The following is a 22587-nucleotide window of genomic DNA, read 5'->3' on the forward strand; positions in this document are numbered from 1 at the left end:
AAAAATATTCAATTATTTGAATAAAATCTTTAATAATTTTCTTATTTATATTAACTTGGGTTTCCCAGTGTATATTACTCCTACTCCTAAATTTAGATTTTGTTTTCAATCTGCTTCTTCCTAGACAGTATCCTATGATTGATTGGTATTGATGTGTAACTTCATGTTTGCGTTTATTTAGAGACCTACAATTGGGCACACCTTGCAGTGATTGCCATTTGCACACTGAAGAGGGGCGTCTGGCCCGAAACGTCTCTGTTGTTTTGCAAATACATTTGTAAACTTGGAGTACTGTCCTTATCTTTATTTTATATTTTCTGCTAAAAGATTGTATTTTCTGCTGAAAGATCCAGCACCCAGTTTTTTCATTGTGAGTCGAGCGCGTTATGTTGTATGTATTTTTGATTACATCGGTGGAAAAAAATCGATTCATGTAAAAAAAAATTGGATTCCTGTCTCCTGCGATTCAATATCGATTCATAATTTGCCTAAAGCGATTAAAAATATATATATAATTAAAAGAGTTTTTTTTTAATTCAATAGATTTTTTTATTATTTTTTAAACATGTATTTTGCTGCCCCCAGTAATGTTTACTTGCCTTAAAAATCACATGCATTACACGCTTCAGATTAAAATAGACATGGACTTTAATTTGATTTCATGCCATAATTTGCCATAACGCCTTTTAGCACACAGTGGACTGGAGTAGATCCTAAAATCCTCTTTTAAACTGAATCCAGAAATCGACTCGAATCGGGAATCGTTTTGAATCGAATCATAACCCCAGGAATCTGAATCGCATCGTGGGATTCCAAAAGATTCACAGCCCTATTAATAACTACATTCAAAAATCTCTCCAGTTTTTATAGACCTTAAATGAATCGATACGCAATCTTAATAATCTGAAAGCTGCGTAGAAAGGCTTGGACTGAAATACCTATGTTAGCGTTAAAAAAACCATTACAAGGCTACAAGAGCAAGTGCACTGAATACAGTTCCTTCACAAAAAATCACCACAACCAAACCTATAGTGTAAAGTTGATCCTCTCTGTTTAAAAGAGTACCAATTTACAACCCCACCTAAGCTTAACAAATTTAAACATAGTACTTAACCTTCTCAAAGGGATAAGGAAAGAGCTGCAGCAATTTTCTTTTTGGTCTCCTTTAGCTAAGGACATAGAGCAATCTGTTTACTAAAGAAACGGAGATCATGCCATTCCCACAATTCCTTGCTCTGGCAATAGACATCACTCAATGTGGGTTTTCCCTATACTGTGTTTGATTTGCCCAGCAACATTCTTTTGGGAGTTTCATAATAACAATGTTAAGAAGCAGAATAAAGTCACATCATAAGATGCTTTAATATACTGTAATGGGTTACTGGTGGCCTTTTATATGTCATAGATGCAAGGAAGTGTTTGTTGGCAAATACTGGCCTATTTCTATTTAAATCTATTTAACTATATATGTATTACACCTACGTGGTAGTTATCCAGCTATTCAGTGTTTATGTCCTGCTTATGAGGTGATATATAACATATAATTCATGTATAATTATTTCTATCAAGTTAAAAGAAAAGAGGTTGACGCATGACTTGACAGATTAAGGATGACTCAAACTATTTTACACATTTTAACATTTACACTTGGAATGAGACCAGAAACTCTGGATTCACTGGTTTAGGCTTTGGAGAAACATGCTCACATGTTCATACATGTGACAAAATGACATGTTCATTGGGATGCTATATGTAAATTATGTTTTTTTTTTTTTTTTTTTTTTTTTTTTTTGAGTCTATGCCACTATCTTAATTTGTTCACGTTTATAATCCATCTAATCAGTGAACAATTTAATGACCCCTTATGAAACATCTTATGGTCCAGCTTAACATTCCCTGGTTTGGTAATCAATAGCTATGAAGCCAAACTACCTTTTACATGAATGTTTCAACACCCTTTTGTTCTTGTTTTTTTTATAGCAAATTAGCTCCACCTAGCTACAAAGCTCATTGGATTACTGAAAACCCAAAATGACTCCTCCTGTCCCAATCATTGTAAGTGTAGTGAGTCAACAAGAGACAAGGACCTGAGGAGGATGTTGTTACCTTGCTATTCTTGTTTACTAAAGAGGTAAGAAGTCCTTTTGGCTTTGGTAAACTCCCTCGATACAGTTACTGAGTTGCACAGCACGTTACAAGTTAATGCAAAACTTAATTGTTAGAGAAGTAACGCGCCCCACACACATCCTACCTCTACTGCGCGTCTACCTCGCGTCTGCGTCTGACTTTTGGTCACAGACTGTGAAATCAACGTAGAGCGAGCACACATCCAACCTCAGACGCACTGCTGAGGCGCGTCGGAGGCACGTCTGCAGCGACGCTCCCCTTCACCTCAGGAGGCTCGCCTATTTTTTTCTGAGAGCAGCGCGTCTCTCTCGCGTCTCTGTGCTTTAACTGATAGAGAAATACTCTGCTGACAGTCATACCAGCAGCATTCACTCTAGTTACACGTTTACCCGGTGTGTTTATTTCAAAATAAAACATCCCTCAGTCGTATACGCGAATAATCCCTTTATTTCACGATTTAATTGTGCAATCAAAATCCGAGGGATTTAAAACCTAATTTTCAATTAGTTCTGGCATTTCATTTTTGGATAAATGACACATATAGAGATCCAATATAGTGAAGAAATAAAAAAGATCATGATGAGCGCAACAGTTTTCCGTTGCTCTATCTGTGTCTACGGCCTTCTTCTTCCCCGACCACACCCCCCTCTCTCTCTCCCGTATAAATCAGTAAAGTGATTTTTGAAATACTCTGCTGAGAGTCATATTGACTTCATACTGGCAGCTTTCGCTGTAGTTTCACCATTTCCTGGTGTCCCCTTCAAAATAAAACTTCCAACAAGCAGCAGCAGCTGCTGAGACGTTGCATGTGTGTCCGAGAAAAGTCCGAGAGAGGCAGCAGTAAGGTAACGCGACGCGCTCCAGAGGTAGACGCAGGATGTGTGTGGGGCGCGTTAGTTGTCACACCACACAGGGACGTCAAAGGTCCGATCTCGTTGATGAGTATAAACATTTCTGGTTGGGTAGTTGCTGTTTTAGGACCCTTCTGCATGACAGATACTTGCTGAGAATGCATCCTGCACACTTTGTCGCTCTTTCATCCAATGTTTTCCTGTTAGTATCTCAAGCTTTCACAATGTCATCCCACTGTAGGATGTGTTTCTGTGTATGCAGGCCCTTTAGTGCAAATTTAAGCTACTATGTTGGAGTGCTGCCTTGTCATCTGAGCCACAGTGTTCATGATGGCATTAGCACATCACTCAGAACTAGTATTCAGATGTAAGCAGTGGTGGACAAAGTACTCAATCCCAGTACTTAAGTCAAAGTATAGATACTCTTGGTCAAATATTACTCAACTACAAGTGCCATTTGTCCAGTCAAATGTTTACTCAAGTTAAGGTACCAGAGTGTTTGCTTTTAAAAAGACTTAAGTATTCAAAAGTACAAAGTGCTAGGACTCAGGTTCCATCAAGACAATAATGGAAGTGAGTGACACATATCTTGCTCAAAATATAATGTTATGACTCATCAAATAAACATCCAAAAATGACTACATTTGAAAAAATACTTTTAAATGTTGATCTGGTGAGAAAATAACATTAATATACCTTAACATGCTTTCTTGGGTTGGACATGTAGTCCTTAAAAGCCAAAATGTAGTTTGTTTGCGAGATATGACGATGGGTTTTCTGATTTTGTATTGTTTTCTATCTCCTGTCGTCACCATGACCACAATTTGGTCTATTTGAAGGAGTGCGCCTGGATGACGTATCTCGCTATTCGCATAAAAACCAGCTGAGAGGGAGTTCTATGATTGGTTTCCTCATGTGAGCAATTGCATTTTAGAAAATAAAAAAAATTAACAGCTGACTTCAAAGCTTCGTAGACTGAACGTAACAAGTAACGACAAACTTCCTATAAATGTGGTGGTAAATTAGTTTTTGAAATGTAGTCGAGTGAAAGTTTCCAAAAAATCAGCTACATCTGGATTTTTGGGCAACAAAACAGTACCTGCTTTGTCCTAAAAATAAATGTGAATAATTGTCTGTTTGATTCCATTACATGAGGATGTTTCAGCTAAAATATTCTCCTAAGGAGGCATAGTAAGAAAACATAGGTGATGCCTTTTACATAATTTTGGGATGGTTAATTTTGAACATCTTGCACCATTGCTTATTTTTCACACTTGAACATATCTGAGCTCTAACAAATGATTTAAGCTTGAACGTGAGACTATCAAACAGGTTTTGCAGGCTTCTGTACTGAAGAAGAAAATTACTTTATCAACTCAGCTTGGGGAAATGTTATGTTTTCACTTTGTATTTTCTTTTATTACACACACACCATGACCTGAAGACATGCATTGTTGTGAATGGATGTCAAAGGGATGGGCTGCCACATGGTCAGGAAACATGAGCAGTTAGGGGTTCAGTGCCCTGCTCATGCACACCTTGGCAGTGCAGATCTCAAGCTACGGAATAATAGTAATGCATGCTGGACTTGACGGAGCAACTGCCACCCTAGAAATTGTGCTATTCATAAAGAGAGCTACTTAATGTTCACTGTAACCTTCTTTAAATCCAATGCTGACTGTTCCACTTGCAGTGTGGCACTCTTATGTCATCCAACCTTTTCTTTGGGTGTATTTATGTTGCTCTGTATTAGTTGATTACTGTCAAGACACATGTGATAATGTTTGTGACATGACACCAGCAGCATAGTTCAATCAGTCATTGTAGTAGAAGGACAAATGGTTTCTTTTATCAGCTGGATGGGATCTAACGTATTGACTGCAGACTTGGTTGCCTTTCTCGGTTTGTTTTTGTGTGATGATATAACAACATGTGACACTGCTGTAGAGAAAATCTTAGTTAGCAGTGATCATGGTTCAGTTGCAGCACAGTTTGCCTGCAGGTGGCAATTCTCTCGGTGAGAAGCTCCTCAGTAGATTGTAAATGCTTGCTTGAACCTTTGTACTTGAAGTAGGCTACAATCTCCCAACTCTCCCACCATGATAATGGGCCTCTACGAATAGTCAAATCTCCTAACCTTTAAGCCTTCTTTACTGAACCTTAACCCTAAACGTCATCGGGTCAAGGAGAGATGAAAATGTGCTTCCTTTTGAACATAGGAAAAGACAGCACTGTTTAAAATTAATTCAACTCCACTTTTCCTAACCGACATCATTGCGCGACTGCGAGTATTGCTGACGTGAGTCTTTAGCATGAAACTACACTATTTTCCGAAAATGGACCACAACAAGCGCTCCTTCAATCCATGCGTTCTTGTCATATTGATTTCAATCAGGTTGTCGCCAACAAAGTGAGAATCACTTAGGTCGGACTTAGCCAAGGGGAATATTTAAGGCCACTTGAATCCCAATTCAAATGTGGAGGCGACACTGTTGAAATGAACTGCCCCCCAGTAGTCCTCATTAAATGTGAAGTTGGCATTTTATTTTCTTATGGTGTAAATTATGTGCTACGGAAATAACTATTATTATGTTGGTCTTATGAGTTCTTTATTATCTTTATGGGGGGGGGGTGATTATTTTGTTTTAGTCGAGTAAAATCTTCCTTTCTTCTCTTCTCCTCTCTCCGTCGGTGGCGTGATGCTATATATTGCCGCCGTAAAGGATTATGGGATACAACTATCTCCTTTCCTTTCGTAAAGGTTGGTCAGTAGTAACCTATGCTAAAGGATGCATCGAGGCACCTTTCCTAAGCATTTTTGGAGTTCGAACCACCTTTCCGCCAAGTACTTCCGGGTCATCTCGTTAGGAAAGGAAATTTCCTATGCAAAAAAGAGAATCCGTAGAGGCCCACCGTCTTACTCATACCAGTAGATAAGCACTGACCACATGACCTGTGATAGTGACAGAAAGGTTGTTGCTCCAGTTTATGCAAACACACACGCTTGTGTTTTTAACCAAAGTATTTCCTTGGAGGTGTATTGATGTCAAGATAAAAGTACCTTCATATTCCTTCGGCTGGTCATTCTTTTTGTTGCCTCCTATTCCTTTTAACATGCTGTCATGTGCTTTATCCAATGACTATTGACATAGTTTGATGTGTTTACTGTATGTGTTTTGTATTTTACACAACTGTTTATGAATTTGCAACTTAATTTGTATTCAGCTTTTTTCCATGGCATATGTGTCACATTCATGGCCGGACTTTCTCATAGGAAAATCATACTCCTATCGATGGTTCTAATCTCACTGAGTTTTGACATTTGCATTCTGCTTTGCCTTTAGGGAGGGTTTTTATTACTTTTGTTTTTTAACACGTCACTGTGGGAACACTTCTTATACATGTTTTATGTAAATAGGTGTAGCTAAGATTAAAGTTTTACATTTTGGTTGGTGTGTGTGCAGTGTTTACAGCAGTAAAGTTAGCATTGCTGTTTTGGTAGGCTACACACGAGCATATTTACAATGAAATGGGCCTTCTGGCATGACTGACATTATTGTCATACAGCTGTCATCATGGAGTGAAAGTGAGAGCACGGGGAAGGGGCCATTGTTTAATCTCTGAAGCTGCATGTTTTGTTCTGTTCTCTGATGTCAGTGGATCCATTACATTACTTGATAATACAACAGCTTAGTGACACTTCTCTTGTAATAACCCCTGTTTCTATGTTTCGCACAATATCAGATCTCAGCTCATAAGTTGCTCCTTTCTCTTTTCAGGCAGACTATAATTCAGCTTGTCAATTTCTTTCCAATGGCCTTTAAAAAAAAGTGAGATGCTTATTACACTATGTTTGCACAGACACAAAGGCTATTGAGTGTGCTGCTGGTTTGGTTTGGATGCAGACAAACCTGTTCCACAGAGGGTGTGTCCGCTGTATGTTTCTAGGATAATGTTTGCTGTGATGTTTTACCAGGAAGACCAGACAAAAAAATTTGTGTTTTGATTTTAAAAGTTTTTATGTCGTAAAGGTTCAGAGCAATCACGTCAGTGCTACAATAATATTATTCTCTGAAGCAAGGGGTTTAAAAAGAACAGAAACAAGTGGCAGAGCCTCTTGTAATCTTCAAATGCCAAACTCTGAGCTGATCATGCCCCACTGACCTTGATGCTTGCTCTGCTCTACTCACTCATATGAGTATATACCCTATCGCTCTAGGGTATACACCAACTGTCTTAATCTGCCACTGAACCTGTCTGAAAACAGGTTTCCAGGTCTGCAATAATAGAACATGCTGAAGATGATCTTCGACTGAAGAATGAAGGGGACTGCTAATGACAAAATGAAAGCCATTATCAGAACTTCATTTTATTTCTGCAGTCCCTGTCCCTTGACATGGTGTTTGTTAAATCTTGCTGTCACATAATCAGGCACGCAAACTAGTCACCTTTCGTCAAAATTTGTCGTTATGGAAACGAAATCGGCCACCTATGTGATTCGTGGAGATCCTCTAAGAAAATATTTGGGGTGGGGGGTCTGATGGCCAGCACAGTGCGTGTGTGTCTATGATTGACTGATGGTAACTCCTATCATATAAGCATTGATGGTCATTTGGCCAATCGGATCCAATATTTGCCATTAAAGCTGGGGTGGAGGTTTGGGGAGAAAATGGCAGTTGGGATAGAGATTCGAATACAAATACCTCAACCACTCCACTTGTTCTCTTTGGTCCCTCCCCTCTGAGCCCTCCCTGACACGCTCTACACCAACAAAGTCGTGCCAAAGTGAATGGACAGTCCCAACAGCCATTAAGAACAGAGAATCGGAGCCTCGCTCCGATTGGTCAAAGTGTACAGCTCATGTTAATTTTGACCAATCAGAAATCACATACCTCAGTCTGCAGGGAAGTTGACTTTTTTTTCCTCTCCGAGTTATCGGAGCGTGCAAGTAGCCGCAGTATTATTATTTTACCGTGTTAATGTGCCTACTTAGTTTATGTGAATCACTTTTATAAATAAATTCATGGAGTTTGCCAACCGTTGTTTTACGGCCGTTTGCATTGATTTATACGCACACTGATTAACGGCCGCGATTTGTGGATTGTCACTGCAGATTAACGTGTCACCTCAAGTTAATAATGTGCTTTTGTCTATTGCTGTTTTCACGGTTTTTGAATGGTGCATGGTGTTCTGGCCGACACACCTGAGGTGAATGTAGTGATTATAGCAGATCAGAGCTGAAACAACACACTCACCTGTTTCCTCCACTATCGTCATATTTTGCACCGTTATGTTCCAGTGTGTGTGTGTGAGCGTGAACACAAGAGAAACTATGGGTGACTACAGAGTGTATTTTTATGTGTTTGATTAATGGTTGTGTAGCAAAGATAATGCAAATCCTGTTTGCCACAATATAAATAGTTTATTGTAAGAGAATTTGGTGTGATTGATTTGAGGCTCCATGTTATTTTCTGTCTTATTTAATGCTGTTTTTTTTTACATTTTTTACCGTTTTTCTAAGCTGTTTTTTTTTTTTTTTACATTTTTATGCTTTATTGATAGTGTAGAGACAGAGTTGAAATGGGGCAGAGAGGGGAGTGACATGCAGAGAACGACCGCGGGCTGGAATCGAACCCGGGTCTGCTGCTGGCCGAGGCCTATGGGGGGGACGCCCTACCAACTAAGCTAAGGGCGCCCCCTTCTAAGCTGTTTTTATCGTTTTTCTTGGTAAATACCGACACACTTTGTATGGGAAAAGTCAAGAAGGTTGGCTGACCAACTTGTTTTGCTTATTTTAATATTCATCTGAAAAAATAAAAGTTTTCTTTGTCCTTAATTCTCTTCACCAGAATACACCAAATTGCTTCTCTTACATGTTCAAATCACTAAAAAATCTTCGGGGGGGAATGCCCCCAGAACCCCCTACAGAGGTTTGTTTTGGGACATGTAACCTTTTTCATGGCTTATGAGTTTGCATGCCTGCACATTAGAACCATTGCTGCAGTAACGTATCTAACAGTGTCTCTATGTTTTGTGTCTCGGTAGAGAATGTCCCTGCAGAACTGCGTGAACCATTCTACTGTGACCAGTATGAGCAGGAGCACCTTAAACCACCAGTCACGCGCCTCCTGCAGTCGTCAGAGGTCTACTGCCGCACCTACAGCCTTTTATCAGGGCGCACTGGAGCCGAGGCACAGCCCAAAGACAACACTGCCCTGCTTCAGCTACTTACTGACAGAGGAATAGTCTCCAGAGAACAGGACACACCAGTGACTGATGCAGACCTCCGACACAAACCAATCAAGATGGTAATGTTATGGTTTGGTTATGTTAACAGTATACAATACAAACAATAGGTGAGATGACCCCACACAAGTCTGACATGCTGTATTGTGGGTAGTGCCCTGCATGGATTGACTGAAGGAGTTGTCAAAACTGTTGTTTTGGGTAGAAAACTGTTTTATGTACATCACCCCAAGGGGGGAATGGTTCCTCCTGTGGAACCAGATTCTCTGCAATCCAGGAGCCTGTAGAAAAGAAGGAGGTACAGTAGGCTTGGTTGTTGATATAGGAGCTTGTTTATGCTTGGATTCTAGGGATTAAAGGACATGAAAAAAACACTCATTCTAACTCACCCCCTTACCCCCCCTCCCCCCCATTGATCTGAGGGGTTGAATGGATCCAGCTGTTGGGACTAAGGCCCTGTTCTCACGGTGAAAACGTGACAGTTTTCCCGTTTTTGGTTTAAAAAAAAAAAAACCCCCGTTCAGACACAATTTATCTGACCTCTTCACTCGTACACATGTTTTCAGAGGAAACGGGACGAAATCGCTGTAGTAAGCATGCCTTGCCAGGTACAAGGTAGTAGTAGATAGCTTTTCCGGTACAATTTGATGCATAAAACCTTACTGTAACCGAAAAGTAATGCCACTAACGTTCATAAAGCGGTTGGTGTAAGCTTGGGGTTACAAGTATTGTAAATGACAAGCTTTCTGTCCTCTTATTTCACCGCATTGAACTCGTAAAAATAGAAGACATGCTGGTAGTGAAGGGGCTTTGTGAGCGGCTACGGCTACTTTCATGTTAGGCGTACTTCAAAATAAAAGTCAACTCACGTTTGTCCAGTGAAATGCTATTAATGTTTAGCCAGTGACATGCTTTTACTGTGAAGCCGTAGCCTTAATGCTCCTTTTGTTGAACAGTAACTTAACCGCTGTGAACTATGGAGTGTTTTTTAATGTAGAGAGAGCAGTGTCCCTAAGCTATACACGTTTATTTTGCTAGAAAAACCGGCAGAGCACAAATCTTTCCCCAGACAAAGTGGCGGGTGCATGGTATCAATAACTTACTAATAAGACTATAGACTAAATTTGCGAGTGTTATATTTGAGCCCTGCACGACACTCTCCGCTGATCACAGTGATGGTGCCGCGGAGACACCGTGCATGTTATGTTGTCTTCTAACTTATAACTCGCGTGTGGGTATTTTGACAGCAAATGTTATAGACTATGCATACGTGAAGTGGAGCCGTGACGTCAGCGTTATCAGGGGAAATGGTTTCGGTGTTTACAAGAAACCAAAACCGTTGTTTTCCAAAAAATCCTCCCTGGGAGGTGATCTCAAAAACTTGCGGTTTCATGCCTGCGTTTGCTGTTTTCATGTACATGATATAGTGCAACCGCGGGAATTTTTCCGCGTTTGCACCGTTTCGTGTTGCCGTGAGAACAAGGCCTAAGGCAGTCATGGTGACACAAAGATGACTTTAATTGCGGGTGTGTGTGATAGAGGAAGAGTCTTGATTCAATGGATGGTCCAGATCAGTTTGCAGAACAATGGGTAAACAGTTCTGGTGAAACTTTATATAGTGTGTCGAGGGAACACCCTGGGCTGGCTCAGTGAGTTAAATCAAGAGTAACTGGTTTTTCCTTTTAGCACATGACAATGGACCTCCCTCTCTTATTCTCTCTTTCTTAAGTACACGCATAATATATTCCTAAAAGTATTCAACATTGAAACCTAGATAACTACATTTATTTTCAAGGAATCATAACAGTCTGTAGTAGCAGGGACGCTTTACTGCAAAACCTCCCTTCATACAGATTATCTTCCTCCGAAAATGGCTTACAACTGTGTTTCCTTAGCCACTTTGGTTCATGGGGATCTTTGGAGCAATAATGGCCACATGATGCAGTAAATCTCTTACATGCATGATGTTGCTGTATTTTGTGTATGCATGAATTTGTCAGATTGCTTGGGTCTGTGTTCTGGCTGATGCTTCCAGTCGAGCAGGCCAGCATGGTCAGCTGGAAATCCAAATCGTTACTCTTATTTTGGCTATTACTGTTAATGCTGCTTTGGTTTTATGAGACTTTCAGTCGTTGCTTGGCCCTAGGCGGCTCACTGACCATGTCTGCCATTGACTGGTACCGTACAGTGTGGCAAGCAACGAAATTGGGTCATGCTGCAGCAGCGTAAGAACGATGGAGCCTCAATGTGGGTCTTTGCCAGTAAATAGCTTTGGAACAGCAGCACTCTACTGCAGCACTGCTGTATATTAAAGCTTCAAATATCTGTGTCAGACAAGAGGGTAGCATATAGTGCATGTGCAAAAAAGTATATTGAGTCATGCTTTGCGCTGATAAATGAAATCTACCAAGCCATGGCAATGTTGTTGACTTTTCATATCTTCATTGATGCATCACACATCGTTGCTGTTCCATCTGTATCAGTACGGAGCGGCATTGACATGCTCATTGCAAAACTACACAGTTGGTGCTATGATCAGTATAGATCAGTGGTTCTCAAAGTGCGGGCGGCCCGCGGCCCGCATTGAATTATGAATTATTAAAAAAAAAAAAAAAAAATGAAAAATTATTATATTTTATTTTATTTTTATTTTTTTATTGAAACGCACGGAGGGGATGCGTCCCCCGTAACAGTAAAAACAGTACAGGGGTCGAAACACTTAAATATCCCTCCTAATTGTTTGTATTCATTCCCCACTTATTAAACTTGCGAAGTTCGGCTGGCCTCTGCCTCTCGTTGCAGACGGCTGGTCAGCCTCCCGCAGTGCAGCAGGCAGTGTAGTGGTCCCAATGTAAGTTGTTAGATAGTAAGCTTGTCAAGCCCAATACGATGCACTTTCTCACATTCAAGGTGAATTAGATTAGGTCAAGTGTCTAAGGATGGATGCTAACATCTGGTTTCTAACTCTTTTGCCTAAAGTTTAGCTAACAAACTAACGTTAGCTAGCTGCTGATAGCCATGGAACTATCTGCCTAGTTGACTGCTGATAGCCCACCCTGTTTATTTCCAATGTATAGTGTCATAATAGTTAACACTGCTGCTGTATCATGAGTAGTGAGTCCTACAAAAAAACACTCCAAAAGGTGATACGTTTTTAATGTGTAGAAAGTTTTGAACAATAAAGTAAAATAAATATTTTAATGCAGTACAGAATGCCTCAGTGCCTTGATTTATATTCCATTAGATGTGTGTCAATGGGAGCGAGTTGTCTTTTCCTTAACATTTCCACCATAAATAAATAAATACAGAAGACACTTATTACTGCATAAAAATTAACCAAAATGCACAAAATGAAGTGTTCGAACCTCAAATTTTTCTGGGGGACAACCCCCAGACCCCCGCTTTTAATGTGTGTTCCCCAATGTTGAAATGAGACCTAGCCCTTCATTTATTACTTTAAATGTGTTAATTACACAGTATTGGATGCTGACCAATACATGTAAACTGTAAAGACGCAAAGACGCTGGCCATTGAAATTATTTCAGTTTTATAATTTTTTTTCCTTCGGCGGCCCTCGGTCCAATGTTGGCTTCCTAAATTGGCCCTCAGCTATCAAAAATTTGAGAACCCCTCGTATAGATGAATTGTCCAGTAATTATTCCCTTCAACAAATTGTTCACTACCGCTAGGGGATGAAGAAGGATTTGCCTTTTGTGCCTGCTTCTAGACTAAAGGGGGAACAATTTGTCAATAATTAGATAGAAAAACATTCAGGAAGAAAATGGATGTTGTGAGCTGTGTGTTCTGGGATAAATGGAAAGGGATTTCCCCTGAATTGTATGTTATTTGATAGGGCCGATTCTTCAATTAAATATGTTGACAAAATCTCAGGAAAGAAGAAAATATGTATTTATTTACTTAGTCTTCAGTTGTTTTTTTCTATGTTGTAATTATTCAAATACGTTATTCCTAACATGTCTTACTTTGTTACATTTGAAATTTGATGGAGATTTTGTATAAATACTTTGTTCAAATGATTTGATGAGTTCTTGTAAAACCCATCCACTCTGCACATATTTGGTTATACTTTTAGAAATGATGTATCATTGAGTTGCAATATTTTCTACAAAACCAAAAAGGAACTTTGTAGCTAGATTGATAAAGTCAATTTAACACCTACAAGAGTATTAATACATCAGTTTTTGCCCTACTTTGGCGACTGCAACCCAAACTAGCACCAGCATCTTTATAGGGCAAAGGGATACCCTGAAAGGGGGGTGTGTGTGTGTGTGTGTGTGTGTGTGTGTGTGTGTGTGTGTGTGTGTGTGTGTGTGTGTGTGTGTGTGTGTGTGTGTGTGTGTGTGTGTGTGTGTGTGTGTGTGTGTGTGTGTGTGTGTGTGTGTGTGTGTGTGTGTGTGTGTGTGTGTGTGTGTGTGTGTGTGTGTGTGTGTGTGTGTGTGTGTGTCCTAGTGGTAACTGTCCTTATGGTGGTGGCCCAGCCCAGATTAGAGATAATCTATTATGCAGACTGAACGTCATCATCCATGATAAAATGACACGCCAGAGATGACCACTGACTTTTTCTTTTTATATGTATTCTTGTTTTATTATCATAATTAGCAATAGTACAGGGTTTACACATTCTAGAGACTGGGTTAAACATATGTTCCCACAGTGTCAAAGTAAGTCATGTAGCCATAATGCAGCTAACCCTCTTCCCAGTCCCCTGTTGGTTTTGGATAGGCACTGACACTTTGACTTAAATCATACTGCTGAGTCCACAGTTTCTGCTCAAGTGAGCATCAGTCAGGGGCTCGGTTGAAAAAAGTTGCAGACTACCAGAAAGGTTCACCATCATCTTACCCCATTTATTCTGCTTTGGGCCTTTACTGAGAACCAAATGTGGAATAGTAATTTAATTTATTTACCATATGTGAGTTTGATATGAAGCTATTTCAGACGGGTACTGTATTCCTTGCTTAAGATAAGCATACAGGTCATATATAAGTGTTCATATAACCATGTGCTTTGTGAGAACCTCCAGCCTAAATCCCCGGCTGAGCCCCAGACCTGCCTGATCCCCCTGTTTGTCCCCTCTGTAGGCATTAGGCAGGGTAGGGGGATGGGGTAAAGTCATATTTCAGACATAATCAGATTTTGCCTCATCATAATCTCACTTAATGATCCACAATATGTCAGTCTTTGTTTGACTCAGTTGTTGACACAATTATGCAAGCAGATTGGCCAAATAAAGCCATAAAGATTCCATCTTTTATGAAGTTAATTGATTGGTTACTAGTTTTTCCTCTGTTACATCGGTTTGTGGGGTGCTAACTGTTTGCTGGCTGAATGCTTCTGAGCACAGAGATGGTGCTAAGCCAGAGGCACGGAGCAATGCTGCGATCAGGCTTGTGTTGAGATGCATTGTGGGTCAGCTGGTTGGTTGTTATGGTGATCTGGCAGGCTCTGTGCTTGGTTTTCATGAGTTGCTCCTCTCTCCCCTCTCATTAGAGAGACTTGTGATTTAGATTAGTGAGCTCTCCTGGGTTTGTAATGGGAAATGCACTAGCAACCTTTTTCATTCTGGACTTTTGATCATGAATTACCCTTTAATTTCTCATCTGAATAACTACTGTACAGCATGACACCAGGGTTGACCACTTTCACTTAAGTCTGTCATTATTTCTTTTTAATTTCCTCCTATTCTCTTTGTCATCCTGTCTCCTTTTTACGCAATGATGTTTGCTCCAACCTATGATTACGCTTTGTGAAAAATATGTTGTTGTTTTTTTCCCAAGATTTTTAAATGGGGCAGAGAGGGAAGTGACATGCATAGAACGACCGCGGGCTGGAATCGAACTCGGGTCCGCTGCTGGCCGAGGCCCACGGGGGGGCGCCCTACCAACTGAGCTAAGGGCGCCCCTAAAATATGTTACGACTTTTAAATAACTTTGTTTTCACACCAAGTGTCTAGTCCATTTTTTCAGACCATTCAACTTTAATTGTGCAGACAGGTAATGTCACAGACACACAATCAGTAGTCCTTGTCTTGGAAACAAGGTTGGGAGAGCAGGCTAGCCAGGGCCACACAGCTCCCAGTGACTGCAGCATATCTAGAGAGCTTGGCCCAATGCTATCTGACAGGCCTCTGCTGGCATAGCCTGACCTGCTCGCCCCAGGACTGGGTCTGCCTAGGTCAGCATTTTACTTCAGGGTTGAGTAGGCAGACATGCAGAGAGGGCTCATGCACGCAGCTGAACTGCCACCAGTATCCATCTAGGGCAACGTAAGAGGTTAGGCAAGAATGTCTGGCTTCTAATGTGGAATTTGTTAGTATTAAAAGGGAACAGGCACTGATTTGCACAGATTAGGCTCAAAGCTGAAGATTGGCCCCATGACAGGAATAGGGTGTTTGCGACCTGTCTGTCCTCTCTGTTGGCCAAATTAATTATTATAACAAGGAGTTTGTTGCAGTTAGCCAATAGTAAGGGGAGTGGGGCGCCAGTACTGCAGTTGAATGGCAACTAAAAGTGAAACAGGTTTGCTGTCATCAAGGCAAATTGACTGGTAAACAATGAAGAATGATTATTTTTAAAGAGCCGTTTATAGAATTGCCTCACAATTAATAATTTCCCCCTTCTGTTTTTCTAGCTCTGTTTCATCTTGATTAATAAGCATGTGTTGGGGCTTTTTTTAAACTAGAAGAAACTTTTATTTACAAGCTACTGTAATAAACTTCATTGTAAAAAAGAGAGCTAGGATAAAAGTAGACAAACACAGTGTCATTTGTCTACTTTTATTCTATCTCTTTTTTAGAGACATAGAAAGTACTGTTGATTGCAACCCCATGGCACTATCTTCACAACTTCTAATGAGATAACAGGTTTATGGACTTAAGGCACTCTTTCAGACTGAGCTGATAATGTTGTAAGTACATTTAATGCGCTGAAGCCATGAGGAAGAACTCTTTAATGGTCTTTTCTGTGTGTGGATAAACACTGTCTGTTTGAGACAAATGTTTTAAAATGCCAAATATGTATAAACGGAGTATTACAGTTTTTTAAATTGACAAAAACATTTATACACCAAAACTGCAGAAAAGACATGGATCACCTGTTTCTAACAGAAAATGCTGTTCAATGTTGTGCTTCCTGGTGATCTAGTTACAACACCCCATTTTATCCTGCAGTCTTCTAGACATGAGTCATGCAGCAATATTTCACTATACAAAGGGGAAGGGAAGCGCGTTGAAGAGAAGGCAAATAAAGGTAAAGCAACTGAGGAATGACAGTCCTTGGACATGTGTTATCATATTACAGGTCCACTGCCTATGCAATTATTTAATGATTGTACAAACATACTGTAGGTCCAAAGTTCATCTACTGTTCTGTGTGTTTGTGTGTGTGCTTGCCAAAAACTCTTGTCGGGGTTTAAGATGACTCACAGATGGCTTCTGGCGACCTCTAGCTGGTAAAAAATGGTAGCGCAGCAGCAGTTAGAGGTGATCTGTGTAAGCAATACCCTGCTGGAACAGTAGAAATATCGGTGTCTAGTTTTATTTTGTTAGCTGTAATTGATTGATGTTGTCTGGGCTATACTGCTGGTACCACCTCTGACTGTTTCTCTTCCTTCTCCCATGTGATTGGTGCAGAGTGCTCACCTGGCAGTGATAGATGCCCTGATGGCCGTGGGCGCCATGGAAACAGTAACTGCAGTGAGGACATGTGGTTCTGTCAAGCTTCTGGGTGGAGCCTCCAGCTGGGAGGATGCTCTGCTTCATTGGGTTAATGGGGTAAGGAGAAAGCCAGAGATTAATCATTTTAGTTTCAGACCTGCATTTCTTTATTGTATCCTTTCAAAAGTAATACTTCTTCAGACTTATCTTCCTAAGACCTCTGTGGTAGATGCTCCTGTGTCTGTTCAGCTTCAGAAAAAAGGGTGCTGTATTTCTCACTCTGTTTTAAAAATATGACAAGACCTCATACTATAGATCTGTTTTACTATTTTGTCTTCTTGGAATGCTTTTAGTTAAACCAGAAGTTGAGAGAACTTACCGAAGTAGCCCAGAATGACTCGTCGCAGGCCTCTACAGAGCCCCAACCTGTTCCCCTTGTGAGTATGGCATTAGGTATATTACTGTCTCTGTTGTTAAACATCATCATATCCAAACACACATGATAATCTGTCCAGGATCATGCACTCAGTGCTATTTAAAAAAAAAAAAAAAAAAAAAAAAAAAAAAAAATTGCTGTTAATTATGTTCATAGTGTTGGTACTGCTGCACTTGTAGGCCTTTACCCACTCATACTTTACAAGCAAAATATAAAGGGAAATGTCATTGCTTTGTCAACAAAGGTGTCTCATAATTTCCAGAAATTGCTGTCATCACAACCCTTTCTCCTGTTTGTCTAGCTCTTCCACTATAGGCTTAATACCTTTTCCTCTGCTACTGTTCCCTATGTCCCTGTCTTTCTGTTTCCTGTTCCCCCCTCCTCTCTGACAGTGTCCTAATCGCTGGTACTGGAAACTTATTCCTGTAAGTTCTCTCCTTTCCTCTGCTCCTTCCCCCTGTCCCTCCATTCCTCCAGTGTCTTCATCAAATGTATCAGTAAATATCTGATGGTCAGTAATTTTTATTTTATTTTATTTTTTTCTTCCATTTGCTGGTGTGAGAATGCTAGTATGTGTCACATCCTCATCTGCATTAAATTGCACTTAACACCTTAAATTTCATAGGGCGGGGCAAGACAGGGGCACCCAAGGGGTTGTTTTGAGTGGGGCATGAATCACAATTGGCACTCAGTGGCCTTTAAACTGCCATGTGCAACCGGTTCCTCTGGTCTTCTGTACAACAGAGGTGTGTGTTTGTGTCAATGGCTAGGGGTAAACAGAGACATGCTTTTAGTCAGCTGATCCCTGATGACAGTGGGCTGTTTGTCTATACTCTTTAGTTGTACCTGGAAAAAAATCCTCTCCCTTGCCTCCAAATAACCTTATTCTCACTAAACCTTCTTCTTATTTCTCTGATTAATTCACTGCCATTTTTAACCCAAATTTGTGAACATTACCACCTCTAATTCATAATCCAATTATTTTACACTAACCGGCCACTTTATTAGGTACACTTGTTCAATTGCTTTTTAAAACAAATAGCTTATCAGCCAATCACATGGCGGCAACTCAATGCATTTAGGCATCTATACGTGGTCAAGACAACATGCTTAAGTTCAAACGGAGCATCAGAGTGGGAAATAGAGGTTGTTTAAGTTACTTTGAAAGAGGCATGGTTGATGGTGCATGGCAGGATGGATCCATATTTTCATGTTGTTTACGCCAAATTCTGACCCTACCATCTGAACTTCGCAACTGAAATCGAGACTCATCAGTCCAGGCAAGATATTTCCAATCTTCTATTGTCCAATTTTGGTGAGCCTGTGTGAATTGTAGCCTCATTTTCCTGTTCTTAGCTGACAGGAGTGGCACCTGGTGGGGTCTTCTGCTGCTGTAGCCGATCAGCTTCAAGGTTGGACGTGTTGTGCGTTCACAGATGGTACTCTGCATACCTTTGTTGTATGTCTTGTATTGTCTTAAACCAGCCCGTCTAGTACCATCAACATTGCCTTGTTCAAAGTCACTTAATCCCCCTTTCTTCCCCATTCTGTTGCTCAGTTTTAACTTCAATAATACTATCCTGTCCAGGGGCCGTATTCACAAAACATTTTATCTTAGCACTAAGGGGCACTTTACACGACAACATGAAACGGTGCAAACGCGGAAAAATTCCCGCGGTTGCACTATATAATTTACAGGAAAACAGCAAACGCAGGCATGAAACCGCAGGTTTTTGAGATCACCTCCCAGGGAGGATTTTTTGGAAAACTTAACGGTTTTGGTTTCCTGTAAACACCGAAACCATTTCCCCTGATAACGCTGACGTCACGGCTCCACCCTCACACATGCGTAGTCTATAACATTTGCTGTCAAAATACCCACAAGCGAGTTATAAAGTTAGAAGACAACATGAACGGTGTCTCCACGGCACCATCACTGTGATCAGCGGAGAGTGTCGTGCAGCGCTAAAATATAGGCTAACACTCGCCAATTTAGTCCAAGCGATTACCGCAGTAAGTTATTGAGACCACCCGCCACTTTGGCTGGGGAAAGATTTGTGCTCTGCCTGTTTTTCTAGCTAAATAAACGTGTGTCACTTCTATATGCCAGGGACACGGCTCTCTCTACATTAAAAACACTATCAGCGTGCTGCGGTTAAGCTAGCGGCTACTGTTCAACAAAAGGAGCATTAAGGCTACGGCTTCAAAGTAAAAGCATTTCACTGGCTAAACATTAATAGCATTTCACGAGACACACGTGAGTTGACTTTTATTTTGAAGTACGCCTAACAGGAAGGTATCCGCTCACGAAGCCCCTTCACTATCAGCAAGTCTTCTGTTTTTACGAGTTCAATGCGGTGAAATAAGAGGACAGAAAGCTTGTCTTTTACAATATTTGTAACCCCAAGCTTACACCAACCGCTTTATGAACGTTAGTGGCATTACTTTTCGGTTACAGTAAGGTTTTATGCATAAAATTGTACCGGAAGAGCTATCTACTAGGCTGTGTCACCGCTGACTATTGGCTTGGCACTGCTGCTACAGCGATTTCGGCCCGTTTCCTCTGAAACTTGTGTACGGGTGAAGATGTCAGATAAATTGTGTCTGAACGGGGTTTTTTTTAAACCAAAAACTGGAAAACTGTCACGTTTTCACAGTGTAAAGTGCCCCTAAGAGTACTCCTAAGGAGCACTAAAAGTTCTTAGTAAGGAGTTATTTCTTAAAACCTATTCACAAAGCTGATAAGACCAATTTTTACTAAGGAATGGGAGGGACTCCTAAACTAAGAATAGAGGGTGGTGTTGACCCTGTTGCTATGGATGATGTCATGTTCATACCTTCTATGCCCACAGTGATTGGCTGAGAGGGAATGAGAGCTAAGAGTGAATTTATGATTGAAACACTGTGGGAGATATCTATTTTGTGTCGCTGTATTAAAGTAAAGAGTTTTTATATACAATTAATGAAAAGTGACACTGATTTAACATGAAACCAAGATAATGCAGGGTTTCCCACACATTCGTTCACAATTAGCCTACAATAGCGCCACATAGGTCTAGGTTCATTTTAAATTTTACAATGATTTGATTCTCAACGGCGACTATGCAGCAATAGTCAGACAGCGACAAACCAGGAAATTCACAATTTAGAAACAACAGCCGGCGAAATCGTAAAGTGCATGCGGAAAAAGGCGAGACGCGCAATTATACAGTAGCGGACCTGTGGAACGGAGGAGATGCTGCGAAGCGCCACATGTAGGCCTACTCTAGTAACAAATTAAACCCAAACGTGACACCAACAGAAACTTTCAGTGCATCGTAAACCCAAAGCAACTGCAGGAAAAGAAACTTAATAAATAATGTTTTATATAAATGTACTAAATATAAATGTGTCTATACTTTCTAAATATAGCTTTACTAAGATCATTAAACCCTTACAGCTATTAAGGTACCTTTTGTAAAGCTCAGTACCTCTCCAAAACACCATCAAATGGTTGTCTGTGATTTACTCTTAGTGACTTAGGACACCTCTCGAGGACTCTTAGCTTTTCATAGATTTAGGAGCTAGTTTTAGCGCTAAAATGCTTTGTGAATTACACTTATCTTAAAAAGTTAGGAGGCCTAAAATTAGGAGTTGAAACGCCCCATATTTTTGAGAGTTACTCCTAAATCAGCACATTAGGACCTACTCTTAGCCTTAAAATGTTTTGTGAATACGGCCCCTGGTCTACATGCCTAAATGCATTGAGTTGCTGCCATGTGATTGGCTGATTAGTTATACACCGTGTGCAACATTTTTAGGCAAGTTGTATTTTTGAGGATTAATTTTATTATTGAACAACTACAGTGCTCTCGGTCAATCCAAAATGTTAATGAACCTAAACCTGAATGCTTACGAAAGTAAAAGTGAGGTCTTGTCTTTCTTACGAGAATATATATATGTTTTGCTATTATTAGGCAACTATTAGTATGCAGAATTATTCTGCAACTAAATAAAAAAACAAAAATTTTCCCATCTCACTTGTTTATTTTCATCTGTTAAAGTGAGAATAATAAAACAACTCAACACTTACAAATAAAAATGTCCGACATGTCAAAAAAAGAAATCAGTGACCAAGCTACCCTTCTTTTCAATAACTGTCACAAACCTTCCATTCATGGAGTCTGTCAGTTTCTTGATCTGATGACGATCAACTTTTTGTGCAGCAGCAACCACAGCCTCCCAGACACTGTTCCGAGAGGTGTACTGATTTCCTTCACTGTAAATATCCCGTTTTAAGCATGGCCCACAGGTTCTCAATAGGGTGAGGAAGGGGGTCATGTCATTATTTTTCATCCTTAAGGCCTTTACTGGCTAGCCATGCTTAGAGTACTTTGATGCATGTGATGGAGCATTGTCCTGCATAAAAATCATGGTCTTCTTGAAAGATGCAGACTTTTTCCTGTACCACTGCTTGAAGAAAGTATCTTCTAGAAACTGGCAGTAGGTTTGGGAGTTGATTTTGAGGCCATCTTCAATCCGAAAAGGTTCAACTAGCTCATCTTTAAAGATAATAGTTGCCTTTTTTAAAGATGAGCTAGTTGGACAGACTCCTTGAATGGAAGGCTTGTGACAGTTATTGAAAAGAAGGGTGGCTATATTGGTCACTGATTTTTTTTTTTTTGACATGTCAAATTGAATGAAATTTTTATTTGTACATTTTGAGTTGTTTTATTATTCTCACTTTAACAGATGAAAATAAACAAGTGAGATGGAAAAATGTTCGTTTTTTTATTTAGTTGCAGAATAATTCTGCATACTAATAGTTGCCTAATAATAGCAAAACATATATATATTCTCGTAAGAAAGACAAAACCTCACTTTTACTTTCGTAAACATTCAGGTTTAGGTTCTTTAACATTTTGGATTGACCGAGAGCACTGCAGTTGTTCAATAATAAAATTAATCCTCAAAAATACAACTTGTCTAAAAATTTTGCACACAGTGTATGTGTTAACAAGAAATTGAACCGCTGTACCTAATAAAGTGGCCGGTGAGTGTATGATATTCAAATTGCATACATAGTGGAGAACGGGCATGGTAGGCACACTTTTTACTCTAGTGTGAATTGCTCATCACCAAAACATCTTTCATTAGTCATGTCTACATTAAATTGAAGCTTAAGGCATTGGCTTGAAATGTGTATGCCTCTCATTTTCCAACTTATTGTAATAAAGAAGTAATTAACCATCAAAGACACATTGTTACAACCA

The 22587-nt window shown here is 40.1% G+C and overlaps 1 protein-coding gene across 3 annotated transcripts in view; it reads left to right on the top strand.

Moving 5' to 3' along the window:
* The window catches only part of camsap3 (calmodulin regulated spectrin-associated protein family, member 3), a 34784-nt gene that overhangs the window by 1844 nt on the left and 10353 nt on the right, over window positions 1-22587 (top strand). For all 3 annotated transcript variants that reach the window (XM_080043479.1, XM_080043480.1, XM_080043481.1), the window contains exons 2-4: window positions 9024-9286; window positions 16876-17016; window positions 17253-17336. In XM_080043479.1, the coding sequence (XP_079899605.1) occupies window positions 9024-9286; window positions 16876-17016; window positions 17253-17336 (488 nt within the window). The remainder of the gene's footprint in view (window positions 1-9023; window positions 9287-16875; window positions 17017-17252; window positions 17337-22587) is intronic.

Source organism: Ammodytes marinus (assembly GCF_949987685.1).
Source record: "Ammodytes marinus genome assembly, chromosome: 16".
NCBI classification, from domain to species: Eukaryota; Metazoa; Chordata; class Actinopteri; order Uranoscopiformes; family Ammodytidae; genus Ammodytes; species Ammodytes marinus.